A 19,257-nucleotide genomic window follows, 5' to 3' on the forward strand; every position below is an offset into this window, starting at 1 on the left:
ACAAATTGCAACCAATCTTATTCATCAAAGTAAGGTAGAAAAGGAAAAACGTTATCGATTCTTATGTACATGTGTGTAGATCTAAATATATAAATAATATGTATATACATGTATATATATAAATATATGCACATAACCAGAGATACAAATTTATGTAACAGTCTTTTAATACAAGTACTCGCTCTTATACGAGTCCTTTAGGTACATAATATTTAAAATTCAGTATGCCAAACCAGCTACCTTTGCATCTTCTGGTTTAATTCTGTTCTGTGATTGATGAATAATTAATCTTTCTTGATTGTGATGAACAGACCATAGATTTGGTAGATACTTTGGCTTCATAGTCAGAAGAAAATGTTCCCTCCACATACGTTCCAATTCTACTAAACCCCCTTCTCTTTTATGAAAATATTGAACAACCTGAAAAATAAAATTTGTAATATTTTTATAGAACAAAAGAACATTTATTAATGATACCTTTAAACCATGAGGTTGACATTTATGTTGATCAGGATTGGGTATTGATATTGTGTTCTCTAATTTTTTGTTTAATACATCAAGCAGAATAGGTGTAACTTGTTTCTCATCTGTACATTCTAAAATATAATGTTCTAAATCTTTACGTCGTGCATCAGGCAAAGTTGTTCTTTCTCTTAAAGCTTTAACAGCTGAATGTAACTTCCTTGAATTATTTGCATTTTTATTACGTATATGTGTCAATGGGCCAACTAAAGGTGCGTCGCACATGTCTGCTAGCTTTCTTCTGAGCTGCAGATCATGATAATTGCTTATTTCATGACAAGATGGACATAATAATAATATATCGTGAGATTGATGTGCTTTCATCACCACTAGAAAATATTTGGAAATTTATTAATAACGCAATTTACTATATGTGAAGTTTAAATAAAATTTTATTTAAAAGAAATTTAACTTACATGGAAAATATTTACGATATTCTCGAGGTACAACGTTTTTTCTAATAAACTTATCTGATGTTCCACAAACCACACACTGATTGATTTTAATTTGTGTGTAATACTGTCCAACCTGTCCCAAAGCTCGCCCAGAAGGTTCAAATTTTAACCTGACGGTAAGTGGTTCCTTTTCAATTACTTCTCCTAATCCTTTTGTAAGATACCATTCTGCTTTTTTACGATCACATGTACATAATATTTCTCCATCTGGTGCTTGTAAGTAACAATTATGATATAATGGTTTATTTCTTGTAGGTACATTATTTTTACGTATAGTGTTATTATTTGTTTTGCAATTTTTAGTAATCTTGCCAAAATGATTATTTTCTGTAATAGTTGTGTGTTCATGTTGAGCCTTGAACCTGGAATTCAAAATATTTTTAATATTCGATATTTATAAAATAAATGTTTTTAATATATTAAACATATTACCTTGTATCAATTACATCATTAGGTACACAATGAAAATGCATATTTAGATTTTTATTACACATGCTTTTTATATAATTTTTTAAGATTTCCCACAATGAATACTTCTCTTTCATTTTCTGCGTAATCTATAAAATATGAAATAAGTTATTAGATATATTTTTCTGTAATGAAATTATTTAAAATGCATTATAGATTATATTTTACTTGGTCATAAATAAGAACAGATGCAATTGCATCACAAGCAGCATATGCTACTTGCTCGTCAGTAAGGGTGCCAGCATCCCAATTGCTGCACCTAACTTCTATTAATTTATCCATTTCCAAGCCTAAATATTGCAAACTCATTGCAGCTAAACTTTGTGGACTTGGTAGCTTCACTCGTGCTGCTAATGTCCTTAAATCAATTGTACTGCTAACTCTACACCCATAATCTGCTAATATCTTCTGTCCATCCTCATATGAAGCAACTCCTACTTTAAGAATATCTTTATTAGCTAGTAAATCCTAAAAAAATGTTTGTCATATTATTTACATAACCATTTAATTTACATATTGATTTAAATTTGTGAAATATTACATACTTTCAATTTTTGAGGAATATATCCAATTTTGCCAATGCGAAAAAGGCCACATACTCCATTAAATGTAGCAAGTTGAAGTAAAGAAACAGATCCTTCATTGACCCATTCACAATCAAAACCCAACACATCATTAGACAAGTTGCTTTAACACAAAAGATATTTATTCCAAGATAAACAAATGAATAATAATAATGACGATGTTTAAAATTACATTTCTATACTTTTAATTATGTATTGTCATAAAATGTATGAATATCCTAATTATATATTTAGGACCATTATCAAACAAAAATTTATTATTGTAAAAAGATATATGTATAATTAAAATATATGAATATACTCTAAAATTCTTAAATAGCAGGAACTTATTGAAGGATAACAAGTAAGTAATTAAAAAAATATATATCAATATAAATAACGTTCTAAAAGTCCATAGTTAGGTATACAAGAAAAAATGTAAATAGAGCACTAGTGTATACTTTCTATATATAGCATTTAGAATATGTAATTTAATATTAAGATAAAAACAATTGTACAACTTACCAATGAATACGTTGAATAGCATAATCACATTTTTCTGGAGTATCAGCTAAAATGATTTTGTCCAATGTGATTTTAAGATCTTTTTTCTTATTATCACTTTGCTTACAGCTTTTACTGTTTATACATTGACAGAGATGTCTAACACTTTGAAAGACATTTTTGTGGTATTTGGAGGCCAAAAGTACAAGGCCCACAGTTACGCATACGAGAAACATGTTGCCCCTTACAGGATGCATTAATTGCACAGATAAACTTTTATTTTTGAGAGAATTAGAATTAAAATTTCGTATGTACAATTTATTTTCCCTCCTTTATGTATATTTGTGTATGTATGTACATATATATATACACATATGTAGATGTATATATATGTATATATGTGTATGTAAACACATATATAACTTTTTTAAGATATAAATATTTACATTGATAATTGGTAATTAAATACTTTAAATAAATTATGTTAATTAAATTTGTTATCTAATTGAGCTATGAGAATTATAAATCATGACGACCGGTAGAGGAATAACGATAAAGATGAAAAGTTCCGCGTAATCAATGCACGAATTATTGAATTATACAAAATAATTAAGTAAGTACGCAAAAGGCACATCACGATCTTAATTAGAAAAGAATAAGTTAATAACCGGACAAGGTTCAAGGGAAACCGAAGCTACTAGAGCACCGGCTCACGTAAGTACACGGATACGAATATCACACACGACTATTATTCTAACGTTATCTTCCTTGTTTATATTTCGATAGACCGTTCTATATACTGATTGGTTGATGTGACTTTCTAGACAATTTTTGTGATGAATTTTATGTATATATTATGTTTTATAATTTTATCCGTTAACATTGTTTATTATATAAACTAAAAATAAAATGAGATTTTATAAATAACATCATACATTTTTGAGAATTTTAATTGTATCTACAAAATTTAAGTTTTTTCTATGCATCTTTAAAAAAACTTTTCAGTTTCATACTTTTCAACTTCATGGTATGTGTATATAAATAAAATGTATTAACAAAGTGTAATATTTATTCAAAATTATATGGCAACTTTATTATTATTCACTATATCTGATTTGAAAGAAAACTATAAAATACAATTAATTATATTCACTTTGTGTAGACAAATTTATGTAGACAGAATATGACGAGTATATATATAATTAAATATGTATTTTCTGTATAAATGGAAAGCTATAATTTATATCTACATGCGAACATATACAACAGTATAGAAAAAATTAAGTATGGCGTTAATCCTATCAGCTGATATCGTCTGCTGGAATGACGAGTCGTAGATATTAATTAGTTACACAGTGCTCCCCTAAGCATCATAAACATATGCCTTTATTCTATGGCTATTCTCATAAGTTAATAAATTCATAATAATTCAGAGTTGTTATTTTAATGACGCAATGATCGCTTTAAAATTTGTAATGGCGAAAATACTTGTTAAACACGAGTTCGATTGTTTGCATCATTGACAGGTGGGAAAGGAATATGGGGAAATAGATAGGATTATTTGTGCAAACGATTTTTTAAACAAACGGGTGATAAAGGGATCTGCCAAATAACTAGCAGATTCGGTTGTAATGAGCGACTCCGAACAGCGGCAATTACACGTGCCTTATCGAGAATATCATAGCCAGAACAATACTAATACTTCTGCCTTAGTGGAAACTGATGCATTGGTAGATCTTTCAATCACATCTAACAATTGTTTGCCAGTAAATGAGTGTTCAGAACTAATACCAGACGTTGAATTTGTTCCCAATCTGAGCAACGAACAAACCATAGCCATTGATTCCCCTGGGATGGACCGGGAGAGCCAGCCTCTCCTTGGTCGACTGGAGCTGGATGTCACCTTTAATCGTTTCCCTGGTTTGTTAATATCTATTCTAATAGATTTATCTTCTAATTCTTTATCTCTAGTCAAATCTGTTATATCTTATAGATGATCCACAATTCTCTGAGTTAGTATGGCAGGCTGAATTGGCAATAGACAATGGAATCTCCCCCGAAAGGATATACCAAGGTTCTAGTGGCAGTTACTTTGTAAAAAATCCCACAGGGGTAAGGTATAACTTCATTTTATATTTAAAAATTACAATCTATTTAATAGTATCAACCATTTAAAATCATAATTTTATAACAATAACAAGACATTTTGTCTTATAGAAAATAATAGGTGTTTTTAAGCCAAAGGATGAAGAACCTTATGGAAGATTAAATCCAAAATGGACAAAATGGATGCACAAACTTTGTTGTCCGTGTTGTTTTGGGAGAAGTTGTTTAATTCCAAATCAAGGATACCTCAGTGAGGCGGGTGCAAGTTTAGTTGACCGTAAATTGGGTCTGGGTATAGTTCCAAATACTAGAGTAGTCAAACTTGTCAGTAAAACATTTAACTACCCACGCTTAGACCGTCAAAAAGCTCGTATGAAGCAAGCTATCATGGACCAGTTTCCTACAGTGGGATCTCATTTCAATCGTATTGGTTTGCCGCCGAAAGTTGGTTCTTTTCAAGTTTTTGTAGATGGTTACAAGGATGCTGATTACTGGTTAAGGCGATGGGAAAATGAACCTCTATCACCACGTCTTAGTAGAGAATTTCAACTTCAATTCGAACGCTTAGTTATTTTGGACTATATAATTAGAAATACTGACAGAGGTATTTAACATTTCGTAAGATTTTTTTATTTTTATATTTAAAGTTAAACTATTTAATGACACACTGACTTTTTTTAAGGTAATGATAATTGGTTAATTAAATACGATAATAGTAAAGGAAAAAACGGATCAGAACAGGGTGAAGTAAAAATAGCCGCTATAGATAATGGTTTGGCTTTTCCTTTTAAACATCCCGATTCATGGCGTGCTTATCCGTATCACTGGGCATGGTTAAGTCAAGCGAAACAACCATTTAGCGATGTAACGCGAGAACTTGTATTACCACAACTTTCGGATCAAAATTTTGTACAAGATCTTTGTGACGATTTATATCAATTATTTAAAGTAAGTCGTATAAAATGGCGATTATTTTATATAAATATATATAGTATTCTACAATCATAACTCTACAGTAAAACACATTTATTCTTATAGCAAGATAAAGGTTTCGATCGACCTCATTTTGATAAACAAATGAGCGTAATGCGCGGTCAAATCTTGAACTTACAACAAGCTTTAAAGGATGCCAAAAGCCCTGTGCAGTTGGTACAAATGCCTGCTGTGATCGTTGAAAAGTATTTTATATATTTTCTATAAATTACAAGAAGATATATAAATAAAATTTGATCTTACCAATGTTATTTTACAGGGCCAAGGGAAACGGAGCACCAAGACTATTCTCGTTCTCTGATACATTTACACAGCGCTTCCAGAATAAAAGCCCTTTCTTCTCTTGGTGTTAAAAAGATCTTGAATGCTTGAAAAATAGCATTAGCCCTGTGTCAACTGAGAAGAATTATTCGATGCATTACAAATATCGCATCTTATTATTTGTGCTGTCTCTCTTAATTTTATCACGCATTACTACCTCTTTTTTCAAACGCTAGTTTCTAATCTACGGTCCGCGTAGATTTATCGACAATTACATTTAATTTATCTTGTGTTTATACCATATTCTTTTAATTCGACTATATTAATTCGAATCATAGTATGATTATATTGTATACAGTAAATATATATAATGTTAACACAATGTTTTTCGATATGCTTCGTGGAAATGTGAGACAAATGATAAAACGAATGTAGGCACTGTTTTACGACTACGGATATACATGACATCCCCTTAAAATGAAACGTGATCAATTACACGTAATTGCATTGTATGTTTTCTATGTCTTCCATGTACTATTATTTTAAAAACACATCGATTTACATGCATTTTCGCTAGATGCTGTCGAAAAGGAACATTTATCTAATCTTAAAAATTAACTGTGATCTAAAATAGCAAAAAGACATATTCTTATTGTTTAAAATAAACATTCTACATATTCATATTATATTTTTATCCGATACGTACGAGAAAATAAATTTTCTATCAGTAGCTAAGACAGAAATTTCCATTACAGTTATTATTAGTAAATCATTTCGGTCTATAAAATATCAACAAATATTTTTGTTCTTACCATTGCTATGATTTGAGTATACAAATCGATCATCGACACAATCGATTTTATCATTGGCTTTATTTTGTTTCCATTTAAATAACGATGACATAACAGTAACTTCGAAGTTTGCCTCTCCAAATTGTATGTCACTAAAGTCATAAAACGGAATGTAGAGATTCGTGTTCGCAGCTGCACTTTTATTGTTTTATATTGTTATACTTTATATATTACGAATCTTTTGAGAATCTAAATTTATTGACTATAAACACGTCTTTCTATCTTATTCATAAAAAGGGAAATAGTTTTTGATTGTTATTATTATATATAATAATATTAAGTGCAAAATGGAAGTAGTGGAGATACAGAATACAAAGAAGCAGTTTCAACTGCCGTGCCAGAAACCAGCAGAATGCCCCTGTGACATTAAAGTAACGAACCCACTAATTTTTCTATTATAATTTCCAACTGATAAACTGGGTGATTTAATATCGTGCATATCTAGTGCACAAGAAAATACGTGCAACCGTCTCGAGCAAAGTCATTCGCTCCGGTGAGAACGTATAAGCCTCCTTCGAAATTATTCGAAAATAATACCACATATCACTTATCATATTTAAACGTGGATCATGCGGAAATGCGACGCAGCCGATCTCAACCTATCCGACCCAAACCTGCTCTCACTAAATCCGATGCTCGATTTCTCGGTGAAACGACTAATCAATTGAGTTACAAACACATTGGGAGTATTCCTAAAACAAAACCAATCATACCCAGGCAAAGGTAACGAGTTTAAAGAATTGAAACGAATGAAATTAAGAAATCTGTTAGATGTCATTCTCTGATGTGTTAGGCCGATGATCGGATCTGGTCAAATGGAGTCTGTTACCACAATTCGTCGGGATTACCCGCGTAAATACGTGGACAAACCAGAAATTATAATACCTTGTGGGAACATTCGTGTAAGTTCCGGCAAGCTGGATGCTAGTACCACAGCGAAACTTTCTTATGCGGACCCAGGCTGTACGGAACCGACATTGAACTTCAAACCCATAGCGATTTACTATCCACCTAGTGAACCGATTCTTACTGATACTACACAGAAGTTAAGTTATCAACCTGTTCACATTCCAGAAAGAGATACGTACTCCTGGCAGCAGAAACCAATCTACCAGTATATATGTATTACATTTGAATACCACAGGGGAAAGATATGAAAGTCATACTTTTTGTGTCTTACAAGGGAGGACTTTTATTAAAATACAATATTATAGTATTTACTAAAATATAATATGCTGTCAACTAGTCTTATGTTACTAAACTTGTTTCTTTATTTTTGTACTAAACATCTGTTTTACTACCTCCTTAGACATCTCAAAAATATTGATTGCCATAATTAAACCCTGTGGCTTATTCGATTTAAATAGATAAACCAAAGGGATGTTTTTACTATAACGTTTATAGAGCTCCAGATGTTGCTATGTGCGGAAAGACAACGTACTCTGAAAGTTTCTTAAAGAACGAAGAGCCATGCATGGAGAAACCTGTACGGCCGACTGCTGCCAATGTCTTTCCTATCGGTGGTGAATTTCACTCGGATACTATTTATAAACAAAGCTATTTGCAATCGGCTATCGTTGAACGAGTGGAACCTGTTATTCCTTGCAATGCTATCTCGAAACCTGATGGCAAAATTTCAACAGATACAACAAGCAAAGTAAATGTATTTCTATAACATCTGAAGACATCACAGCAAAAAGAAGACAATTTCAATATTTAAATTATATTTATTGGAAAAGAAAGAAAGTTATAGATTACATATTTAAAGCTTTCATATTCAGAAGTTCAAAAGTTTATTATTACAAATATTAGTTGACTATTAATTTATAGTATATATCAAAAAATGCTTTGATTTTGAGTTAGTTTATTTAAATTGCTGAAAAATGAAACTGTCTCTTTATTCTAACAACCCTTAATTTACTAATAGCATTTGCCATCATCTCTTCCTGTGCATCTCTTATTACTACTCTTTGTTTCCTTCTATATTAATTCTCCTACAGTTGAGTTACCTACCGGTCCAAAGCGAAAGACGTTTGCCGATATTACCTCGAAGCAGAAACATGATAGGCGATGGTCTAATGCAATCCGAAACTACCAACCGTTGCGATTTTGTGGAAAAAATTACGTTACGACCGGATCTCATTATTCCATGTGATAATCTTCGAAGCCCAGATACACCTATTGACAACAAAACTACAACGAAACTATCTTACGCGAAACCTGGGCCAGTAGAATGGGTTAAAAGCTTTAAACCTGTCGTTCAGTATCAGAGGTAGATCAGACATTTCTTATTAGCCAAGCATATTGGGTTGTTGTATACACTTTCTCTCCAAAGTTAAAGGATATTTATTACATTCATTCCAAAATTGAAAGAAGTTTAACAAAAAAGAAACAACTTTGTGGTAGCAAACAACTTAATAAGTTCCTTTTTCTTTATAAAAGAGACATAATGCTATATGCACATAGATGAATGTTATAAATTGTAATTGTCATTAATTATATATGTATTCTTAGCGAACAGAACTTATCTAGCAACCTAATATTATAACATATTGCGCAATAATTCCTTGACCAACTTGACTAACCAACATACTTTTTACTAAACTGCTAGATCTGAAAAAATTGAATATGACACTATAAACAAACTATCGTATCAGTCTTGGACTCCACTTCCCAAGGAACATATACCATGGGCATCTAAAGAAAAATATCAACCACCTTCAGATCCTATGTGTGCTGATACTATTTACCAAGTCAGTTATCCCGCGCCCGGATATTACGAAGATACTTGTATGCCAGCTGGTTGCGAATGTTTGGATTTCAAATACGACAATCTCCCGGCACAAATATGTGAAACTGTGACGTGTGAATGAAATACGAACAAAAATAGTTGCAATCTGAGTAACAAAACTTCTGTATAACTTCTCTATTTTCCCATATATAAATTTCTATCGTATATTATAATAAATATTTAGAGGAAAAGATATTGAATTGTTTGAAATTTGAATAAAAACAATTTAAAAATCGAATTAAAAGCTATTTTATTCGGTATGCGAACACATCTTATATTTTACGCTTATATAATAATAATTATTATTATATATAGAGGAATAAAGATAATAATAACGTATATCTTTTACAAACAGTAAAATTGTTCTCAATAATAAAATAAACTCTAATCTTTGATAAAAGATAATAGACAATAGATTTAATAATAAACAGTATTAACGCACTAGTCTTTCAAAATTTAGTTTATCTTTACATACATCCATACATACACGTGTACGTACGTACACGCATGTACACGATCAGGTACATGCATGCACTCATACATACATAGATACGTACGTACATGGATTCATACGTACATATATATATATATATAATATTATATAATATTTATATTATATATAGTAAATATAATTAGGATAACGACGACTTCAATCCTATTCAAAAATTTAGCGTATATCGATGTTTTATATACGCGCAACAATTCATAGTTTTTAATAAAGTACATAAACTATAGGGGAGGGAACGATTATTAGAAAACGAATATGTAATTATCTATTTTAACCGATAATAGAAACTTCCTACGCTTAGAGATCTAAAAGGTTCACCGAAAAGTTTAAGTTACTTCGGTAACAATTGAAAAATATAAATTCGTCGCATGTCGTACATCGCACTAAAAATATCACGCACCAAACGGAAATATTCAATTTTAATTTCTCCAAAAATTTTTGAAAGTTAGATTTCAATATAAAAGAGATTTAAATGATAAGAAACATAATATTTCTTCGTTAGTTAAGTTAAACGGCGAGTCGAAGACAAAATTTTTTGCTAAAAATACATGCAACTTGTCTATAAGAGTTTTCAAAAAATATAACGAGCATTAATTCGAAGATTATAAGGCACATATTTAGGTCACGCTGATTACATGTTACACATACTTCATATTAGCGTTGCACAAACCCCGTTTCTCATTCCGGCACGCTGGCCCATTAGTAAATTAAAATTCTTCTTTTTTTTTTTATTTCATTATTTACATGAATGGACGTGCAAATGATTGTCTGCATTATATTCTACGTATTATCATAGCAATTCTACTTTCAGCTGACATCTAGATCTCATCGTCACCTGCTACCAGTTTCTCTTGTGCATTTTTTCCAATTAATAACTAAAACTTTGATCACATAATGTAAGTCATCTTTTACTTAAGAGAAAAACACAAAGTTCATTTAATCTTATACTCGTAAAACAATTATCGTTACCCTGTATATATAGCATTATAATTGCACACTACACATTAATATTTCCCTGGTCATGGTAAAGTATTCATGCACAATATTCGATACTTTGTGGCGAACACTGTTTGTTTTCGAATAAAATCTAAATGGTAGAAAAAGACCAGTTTCTACAATCGTGTGTCTCGAATGCTTTCGGTCGATCAATATCACTCAATTGAACACTCCATACATTAAATTGTACCGTCGTTCCGTAGCAAGCATTTAGTCAAAATCGAAAATTAAGTATTAGGTTTATAAAGCGATATACAGAGTACCATTGCACATGGTACGCTCAGGCATACGTAATTGCAACTCGACAATAATAGCTTTGAAACATATTGCACTCTTATACGATGAAAATCAAAGATATGCCAGGTTTTCTCGGAGACAAACCTACTTAATAGGTGTGTGTGTGTATATATATTTAAGATAATATATATTGCAAACGACGAAAACATTTTTACATCCCTCCCCTATAAAACAACGATAATAACACATTACATTCGTTGTGTGTACGATTAAAAATATAATTGGGATAAGAAATAAAGATAATTGATCGATAGATAGACACAAGAAATATATCACGCCTGACATACCTATTGTGGCTTAGTGTTGTAAGATTGTATGAACTCAGAGAAAGTAAAGTGATCCAAGTTGAGATTTTCGTCGATCGAGGGGAGTTCGCTGTGACCCATCAGCTCCACATAGTCCATGTCCGGATTTGTTCGCCCAACGCTTGACTGGCCAAGGCCCGGAGCGTAGCTACCACAAATTAAAAGCACAACTCCAATCACTGGCATAGTAATGAACAAGAGACTCTTACTGAATCAAAACATATTGCGTGTGATACGAAACCGATTCGATCCAATTTTGTTCCTTTTTTTTTCTTTTTCCTTCTCTCTTGATTGACTACTTGAAAAATTCAATTTATCGCTTATATCATACATACGAATCATTAAGAATCGTCTATTTCGTCGAAACGTGTGACCGATTAGCCTGATAGCCGGTACAACACGGCAAAGGAAATACAAACAACCACAAGAAATCCCCAACCTAGCCAAGATTGATCGGTCACTTGAGAGCTATTATCCCCGATTTCTACTCTATTATAATTACACCTATTGTATGACTCTATTTAGACGAATTTTTATTAAAATTCTAGTGCCACTGCTTCATAACAATTTTGCAATAATGTTTAAATACACTCGATTGCCAGTACTAGAATTGTAACTGTGATTGGAGTTGTGTTTTTATCAGGAGTAGCGTTTATGCATTTAATTTTCCGTTGCTGTGGTTGTACCGGCTTGCTCCAGGCCTATGCCTTCGATTTTTCAAAATTTCGTGTATTACTTTTACACATGCATAGATTCGTAACACATTACTCTTTCACATGGATTTATATATAAAAAGATATATGTATATGTCCACACATGTGTGTGCAACACGCACATGTGTATATGTATGAGAGAATATATATTTATACGTACAGAATACTATTAGCGATACAACAGCTTTTTCACTTTTATTTGTTTTGTTTTGTAATGCCATGGATAAGCCGTTTCTCTTTAAAGAAAGATAGAGAGAAAAAAAAAGAAAATTTATAAAATTTGGCAGTCTGAGGAGAACGCATATGTTATTGGTCCTTAATCTGTTATTTTTTTATGTTCATTATTAGTGCTACAAATTACGTACTATAACTTATGATAGAAACAAAGGAAAAAGGAGCAAAAAACTTAAAAAGATCGATGATCTTTACGCCATACATCCAAAGATCCTCCAATCTATTGTATCTACTTTATCCGTCGGACGGATTTCATTACAATTTGCTTTACAAGCAATTTTATAAAGTTTGAAATATTATAATATAACTGTATTATCCTCTGTACTACAAAGTATCGCGTAAATCTTCAGAATAAGCATGAAATAGCCCATTTATCAACAATTTCATTAAGAACGTATTTCTGTTCTCTTTAAATAGTAATAGAAACATTTTTGTGGAGGACTTTGGAAATTTAATAGAGGCATTATTGAATTATATCGAACTTTTTAATAATGCCACTTAATACTAGTCATATGCTTATTGATAAAAAATTATAATATCAGCATAGAATACTGGATAACATGAAGGTTAAATCTTTGCGGACGGAGCCGCTCGACGAGAGGTATTGGTGCGCGTAGTTGAGAAAATATACACATTGAACGTTTGCGTTATTCATTGTCGAGGCTTATATTATTTTCATCAATATTTAGTTCATCATTGCTGTCACTATCACTAGAAATATTGAAACTTCTGAACCGATTGCTTATTGAACGGAATTTGTTTCCACTGCCTGAAGCACTGTCGTCGTCTTCTCTTGTCAAGTTCAAAATAATATTCGTCATCATTACTATCACTATCGAACATGTCTTTTCTAGATTTTTTAGGCATCGTGTATAAAGTATTATAAAAAATATAAAATATATAAAAAGCTTGTTGATTCGTCTGGTAATGCCATTGAAAGACTGAAATTCATTTTGACTTGACCATCATCCTACATCGCGAGTTTACGTTAAACGGAAGATAAGGTCTCATCGCTAAAAATCTATAATTTTCTTTCATCAAAAACATAATACTGCTTAGTTTACTATACTTATGCGTAAATACGCGTAAATATTTCAGAAAAATAGACGTACGCCAGCCACTTCAAAATAAGTGTCTGGAACTGTGAACAGATTCGGGCGGCTATTTGCAGATACTCGTCTTCAAAGGGTTAATTTAAAACAAAATCTAATTGTAAGAGGAAAAAACTGAATAACGCCAAAAAATTAGTTAACTTCAGCAATCGTCAGTATAGTGTGTATAATAAAATATGCATTTTATCAAAATTGTCTTTATGCATCCAGTATTCTTCAGTATACAATTTACTTAATCGTAAATAAAATTGTTTGATAGGGTTTAACGTTACTTACACTTTCATTTTACGTTATAGTAATCAGATATAAAAATTTTCAAAATTTCATTAAAAAGTTTACAAAATTTGAAACTACAGTATTATTGTAAATTATAATATTTGCTAAATGTTCGCAAAAAGAAAACATAAAAAAAACAATACTGACATTCATCTGCACAGATAGAATATAGAAGACATGCAAAGGTGTTATTAGTCGTAGGAATGTGTCGTTTCTGCCTTTTGGAAACTCTTCGTTAATCTATTTTTATTGACCAAACATTAAGTACTCAAACATCATGTCGATTTGATATGTTATTAGTAAACAGTACATACGATAGTCGTATAATATTATATAAAATAATTATTGCAGTCACCGGAAATGGTATGTTATGTATTAAAAAATTCAGACACACTTCTTAGAACATATACTTGTCCGATATTTAAATACATTGCACGAAGAAACAAAAAAGAATCTTTGCATATCTTATATTGAAATTTCTATGGCAGCTTATATTAATAAAAAAATGTATATGATACGATTAATATTTTAAATCCAGGGGACTGACCTGGAAGCCACTGATGGAGTATCACGCGTTACAGAGGGATCTGGACTGTGCGCTTGAAATATAGTTGATGGTGTTGCTGGATAACTACCACCGGGACCACTTTGACCGCTACTTCCTACTCCTACTACGGAGGAATGCGACGGTGTTTGACCACCGACACCAGGCCCACCCCAACCAGGTACGTGCGTTACCAAAAACGGTTTCACATATCCATTTGCCGATGTAGATTGATTTTCTATGATAAAATATATTTTACACAATCTCAATTCAAAGTATTACGAAAATGAATAAAAGTGAAGAAACGAGAGTAAAGGATATTTACCTGTAAATGGCGTGTAATATTTAGAAAATGCTTGATCTTTCGATATGTCTGGATAGAGATAAAGCAGGTGTTGTAAATCGGACACACGGTCAGCTAAACTACGTATCGCAAAATCTTTGCTCGTGAAAGGTTGTAACATGAAAACTTCAGTCTGATCTACAAATATTAATATAAAATTGGAGAATATTGACTGAAAGAGAAAACAGTAACGACTCTAATTCAAAGTAGTAAAATGTATAGATATTTACCTCCAACCCAAGCAATAGTAACACCACCAAGTTCAGAATCTGAAAAACGCATTAGAAATGTTCCTGACGCACAACTCGCCAACATTTCTTCTGCTTGTCTCTTTCTCACAAATCCCAATATATAACCGTCCATCCATTGACTTTTTAAATGCTCCCTGGTTAATTTCATCACAGCATAAAACCATTCCCAAAACGTAAAATTTCTTTCTGGTAATGGCTCTTTGCAAAACTGTGCCCAACTCAAAAGCAAACTAGAGTAGTCTTGCCCACTTGCATTACCACCGCGAAACGCTTTTTCCGCGAGAAATCGTAAATTATCTTCCGTTAATGAACGACCTGTCGCAGATTTAAATTTAACATTTAATGCTTCAGCTACTTGACCCCATGGAACTTTATCAGGCACTGCGAATGGTACTCTTCCAGGTTCAGCAAATGCATTATCCCATGTAACTGTAGCCCATGCGTGTGGTTCTTGATTTCCATGTACAATTACTACAACTGGTAAACTTAGAGTCCAAACTGCGAATACCAATTCACCTCCCCCAACGCTAAATTGCGATTGAAAGAGAAGGGAAAATTTTTCATCCATCACAGATTCCGTTCCTTTTTTTTCTGCTCTTTTGATCTTTTTTAACTGCATATTACGAAAGCTTACAGAAAGTTGTCTTGTTGCCTAGAAAGTAAAAGCATGATGGCTCATGTTTTGTTTTAGCAATATGGTGAATTATGATAATTTTATTTTCTTCTTCTTACCTGATGATATTCCATCGTCCCCGTATTATTTAAAATTTCTCCGCTAGCTTCTCCATTCTTTGCCATTTTATCGCTCTTTAATAAAGCATTTGCTTGAGCTTCACTGATAATGCTCACCTTAACTTGAGGAGGAGTCATGTGAACATTCAATTTTCCGCCAACAAGCAAGCGTACTGTACTTGTAAAACGAGTATTAGTTTTCATTACTTGCGGTGGTTGTTTTTCTATGATGAATGTACTTGTAACTAACGAACTAAGTAACTGTGTAATTTGGGCATTTAAAGTAGGAAGAATATCTTGCATTCCTGGTGGTTCTAACGCAAACTTTTGCTTTAAACGTTCTGCTTCTTTAATTTGTTGACGATTAAGCCAAATTAATTCAGCTAAGCTTTCACACCATTCTTGAATAGAATCCAAATTGCTGTTAAACAGCGCGCCATTTCCTGCTAGTTGTTGATCTCTTTTCCATCTAAATAAATATGTATTTTTATCTTTACAACTTGCACAATTATTTGAAGAGAAAGAAATTGAACAAGTTTTACCTAATAAGTTCATCGTCTAAGACTCTAGATTGCAAGCTATTTAATCTAGTAATAGTATCTTTCAGTTTGTCAGCTAATGTCAGTCGTAATTGCATTAAACCTGCTACTTTATGGTTCAGTAATTGTTCTTGTTGCTCTTTTTGCCTATAAAAGCATTATTTTCATTATTTACGTTTTATTATTATATACATCAATAAGATAGAACACCTGATATTATTTTGATTTAGATCAATATTATTATCTATAGCAAAAAATATTGCAGATCAAAGGAGATCAGTAAGTTAAGATGATAATATCAAGTGCCTCATCCTACAATAGATATACACAATATTATTAACCCTTTGTCCTACCCGCCAACTCCCGATTGCTCGGGCCACAATAAACAAAAAGGTCGGTCACGCGTTAGTTGTTTAGCCGTGTGCTCAAACTTGCGCAAAATGTATGCGTCTTATGACATGTATATTTTGGCGCAACGAAAGTAATTGTGAAATAATAAACATATTTGGGCACAATTAGTACTTTTAAGATATCTGGGAAGTAATTATGATCGATTCATCAGTAAAAAATGATTTATTATTTGAAAGCGGATAATGTATCAGTAACAATTTGTAAATTAATACTTAGTTTAAATTAATAATATTTTGTGAAAACTCGTAAAAAATTAGTAATCTTCAACTGTGTGATATTTTTCTAAACAATGAAACACAATAGGAAACACAATATTACCATCACTATCAATATCAGAAGAATCTACTGAATCATTATCCACAATAATAACATACTTCTTACTACTATCATCAATATTAGATTTTCTCTTTACTGACATGATAGGTATAAGGTTTTTTAATTCCTTTAGGGAATTATAACCTAAACATGTGAACATAACAAAGAAATACACATAACTAAAGTAAGAAAATATGGAGCGCAACTGAACCACGAGTCTGACTCGTGTTGTTTACATTTGTCCCAAATGAAGTATCACGAGCCAGGCTAGTGTTGTTTACATTTGGTCTGCTTATTGTTTTTGTCCCAAATATTTATTATGGGTCTCACTCGTTGTTGTAGAACAAAGGATCAATTATATAAATATTTAAATACCTTCTAATTTTTTTCTCCATATCTAAATTTTGTTGATTTTGTGGTTGCGTTGCAAGATGTTGAAGATGTGCATTTAGCTTAGTACATTCATGATAACTAATAGCAAATGCCTCCTGTTCTTGCTCCATTTTTCGCAAATCTTCTCCAGTTTCTTGAGTTCTACGACGCAAAGACTCAACATGTTGGGCTATTTCAGCTATAGCATCACTAATCAATCCTACTTTTCCTCCTGCCATACTCATTAATGCACCTCCTAAATTCTCTACTTGAGATACTAATTTCATTTCTGTTCCTAGGCAATGTCTAATTATTCTAAATAACGCTGTAGGATTATGTGTATATCTCTGCTGCATTAAAAAAAGATACATTGTGTTAAATTAATATAGTTCAAATTAACTATTAACGCTTCATTATAAAACTTACACGAAAATTTTTTGCAGCTTCCATTAATTTTAATTTTGTTAAAAACATGTCATCTGTGTTTAATGAAGCTGCCTTAGTTTCTAATTCTTGAATTAGAGATCTCACAAGAGTAGCTATATATTGTTCATATTGTGGATTATCAGGTTCTATATCAGTCCTATAGTAAAAATATTGCTCCAAATACTCTATATACATATATATATAAATTAAAAAATAGATGAAAGCAAATATATTTAACTTACCACATTTTTTCTTCTATCCAAGAAGATAAAAAGTGTCGGACCTCAATCGGAAAATGTTCTCCATAAACTGAACGTACTTCTTGCAATGCATCTTGTGGTAATTGTTGTGCTTTTGCCCACAGTGACATTTTGATTGTAATTATAAATTCTTTACCTTAAACATATTTAGTTGCGTTATTATTTTTCACTAATTAACATCAATGTTTTCATTAAAAGAATATTAGACGTTCTTGCTCTAAAAATAATATAACCACAAACTAACAATCTACTTGATATTTGACAATATTACATTTTCAAATTTATTAATTAATATTTTTAATAAAGATGTATTCATCAGATATTTCGTCTATATTTCTTGCAGAATGTGTAGTATCAGTATTACCTGATAAAACGAAATACTCGATATTATCAGAAACCGTACATTCTTTTAAAGTGGATATATATACTTCCGAAACTCAAGTAAGAAAAATTACATATATTTAATATTATTTTAAAAGATATTGAATAAATTGAATTAAATAAAATAAGTTTACCGATTATTCAATTTTTAATTTAATTTTTTAAATACAATTCAAAGAAAAGAGTATGATATCGAAATTTAGAAATAACAGAACGTAACGTATTGCAATAACGCGTAAATAGATAAGCGGGAGGGGCGAAAGAAAAAGATGTTCACTTTAAGAATTGGTTACACTCACCTGCTGCTAGTCCGCAGACAGAAGCAACTAGGATTTGTACTGTATGATTCAGATACCTTCAGTTTGCTTCGATTTGTTGAAGATGTAACCTTTGAACTGATCAAACTCAGTCTACCGCGCAATAATAGTAAACGTAATGATTGAGGGACCGGTCGCACTCGCGAATCGCATCAATAACTCTCCCCCTTCTGTGTTACTCACATCAACGCGGACGTCGACGAAGTCCCGCGAACAGAAGAATTCCGAGAATTTCTTACCGTAAATGGCGCGACACAAAAGGGAGAGGGTAGGACACGTGACGAGGCACCAATTACGCATACGCAAAATCATGATTTTCTCAGGGACGTACGAAATGGGAGAAAATATTTTTATCTTTGATTTCAATAATTTTCTTTGTGATTCTTTTACATCAATGAAATATATCTTAAT

The 19,257-nt window shown here is 31.8% G+C and overlaps 4 protein-coding genes across 4 annotated transcripts; 2 read left to right on the forward strand and 2 right to left on the reverse strand.

Annotated features, from left to right (window-relative positions):
- Positions 1 to 149: 149 nt before the first annotated feature.
- On the reverse strand, positions 150 to 3,274 carry Exd2 (Exonuclease 3'-5' domain-containing 2). Its single transcript, XM_069122084.1, has 7 exons — positions 2,534 to 3,274; positions 1,991 to 2,132; positions 1,614 to 1,913; positions 1,410 to 1,534; positions 939 to 1,339; positions 478 to 851; positions 150 to 420 (listed from the first exon to the last, which is right to left on the reverse strand). The coding sequence occupies exons 1-7, from the start codon at positions 2,767 to 2,769 to the stop codon at positions 220 to 222; spliced, it is 1,779 nt and encodes a 592-aa protein (XP_068978185.1). The 5' UTR covers positions 2,770 to 3,274; the 3' UTR covers positions 150 to 219.
- Positions 3,275 to 3,722: 448 nt separating this feature from the next.
- Positions 3,723 to 6,254, forward strand: Pi4KIIalpha (phosphatidylinositol 4-kinase II alpha). The gene is made up of 6 exons (XM_069122086.1): positions 3,723 to 4,432; positions 4,506 to 4,624; positions 4,730 to 5,222; positions 5,301 to 5,566; positions 5,657 to 5,796; positions 5,871 to 6,254. The coding sequence occupies exons 1-6, from the start codon at positions 4,144 to 4,146 to the stop codon at positions 5,962 to 5,964; spliced, it is 1,401 nt and encodes a 466-aa protein (XP_068978187.1). The 5' UTR covers positions 3,723 to 4,143; the 3' UTR covers positions 5,965 to 6,254.
- Positions 5,699 to 19,064, reverse strand: Stat92E (Signal transducer and transcription activator Stat92E). Its single transcript, XM_069122078.1, has 10 exons — positions 18,829 to 19,064; positions 18,131 to 18,284; positions 17,889 to 18,045; positions 17,466 to 17,812; positions 16,368 to 16,511; positions 15,826 to 16,294; positions 15,073 to 15,745; positions 14,825 to 14,980; positions 14,503 to 14,737; positions 5,699 to 11,768 (listed from the first exon to the last, which is right to left on the reverse strand). Exons 2-10 carry the CDS (start codon positions 18,256 to 18,258, stop codon positions 11,603 to 11,605), a joined length of 2,475 nt encoding a protein of 824 aa, XP_068978179.1. The 5' UTR covers positions 18,259 to 18,284; positions 18,829 to 19,064; the 3' UTR covers positions 5,699 to 11,602.
- On the forward strand, positions 7,301 to 9,596 carry LOC138184271 (stabilizer of axonemal microtubules 2-like). Its single transcript, XM_069122090.1, has 5 exons — positions 7,301 to 7,446; positions 7,517 to 7,837; positions 8,128 to 8,380; positions 8,724 to 8,995; positions 9,335 to 9,596. Exons 1-5 carry the CDS (start codon positions 7,301 to 7,303, stop codon positions 9,594 to 9,596), a joined length of 1,254 nt encoding a protein of 417 aa, XP_068978191.1.
- Positions 19,065 to 19,257: the final 193 nt, after the last annotated feature.

This window comes from Bombus flavifrons, chromosome 10 (genome assembly GCF_040668555.2).
Source record: "Bombus flavifrons isolate JBK064 chromosome 10, iyBomFlav1_principal, whole genome shotgun sequence".
Lineage (NCBI taxonomy): Eukaryota > Metazoa > Arthropoda > Insecta > Hymenoptera > Apidae > Bombus > Bombus flavifrons.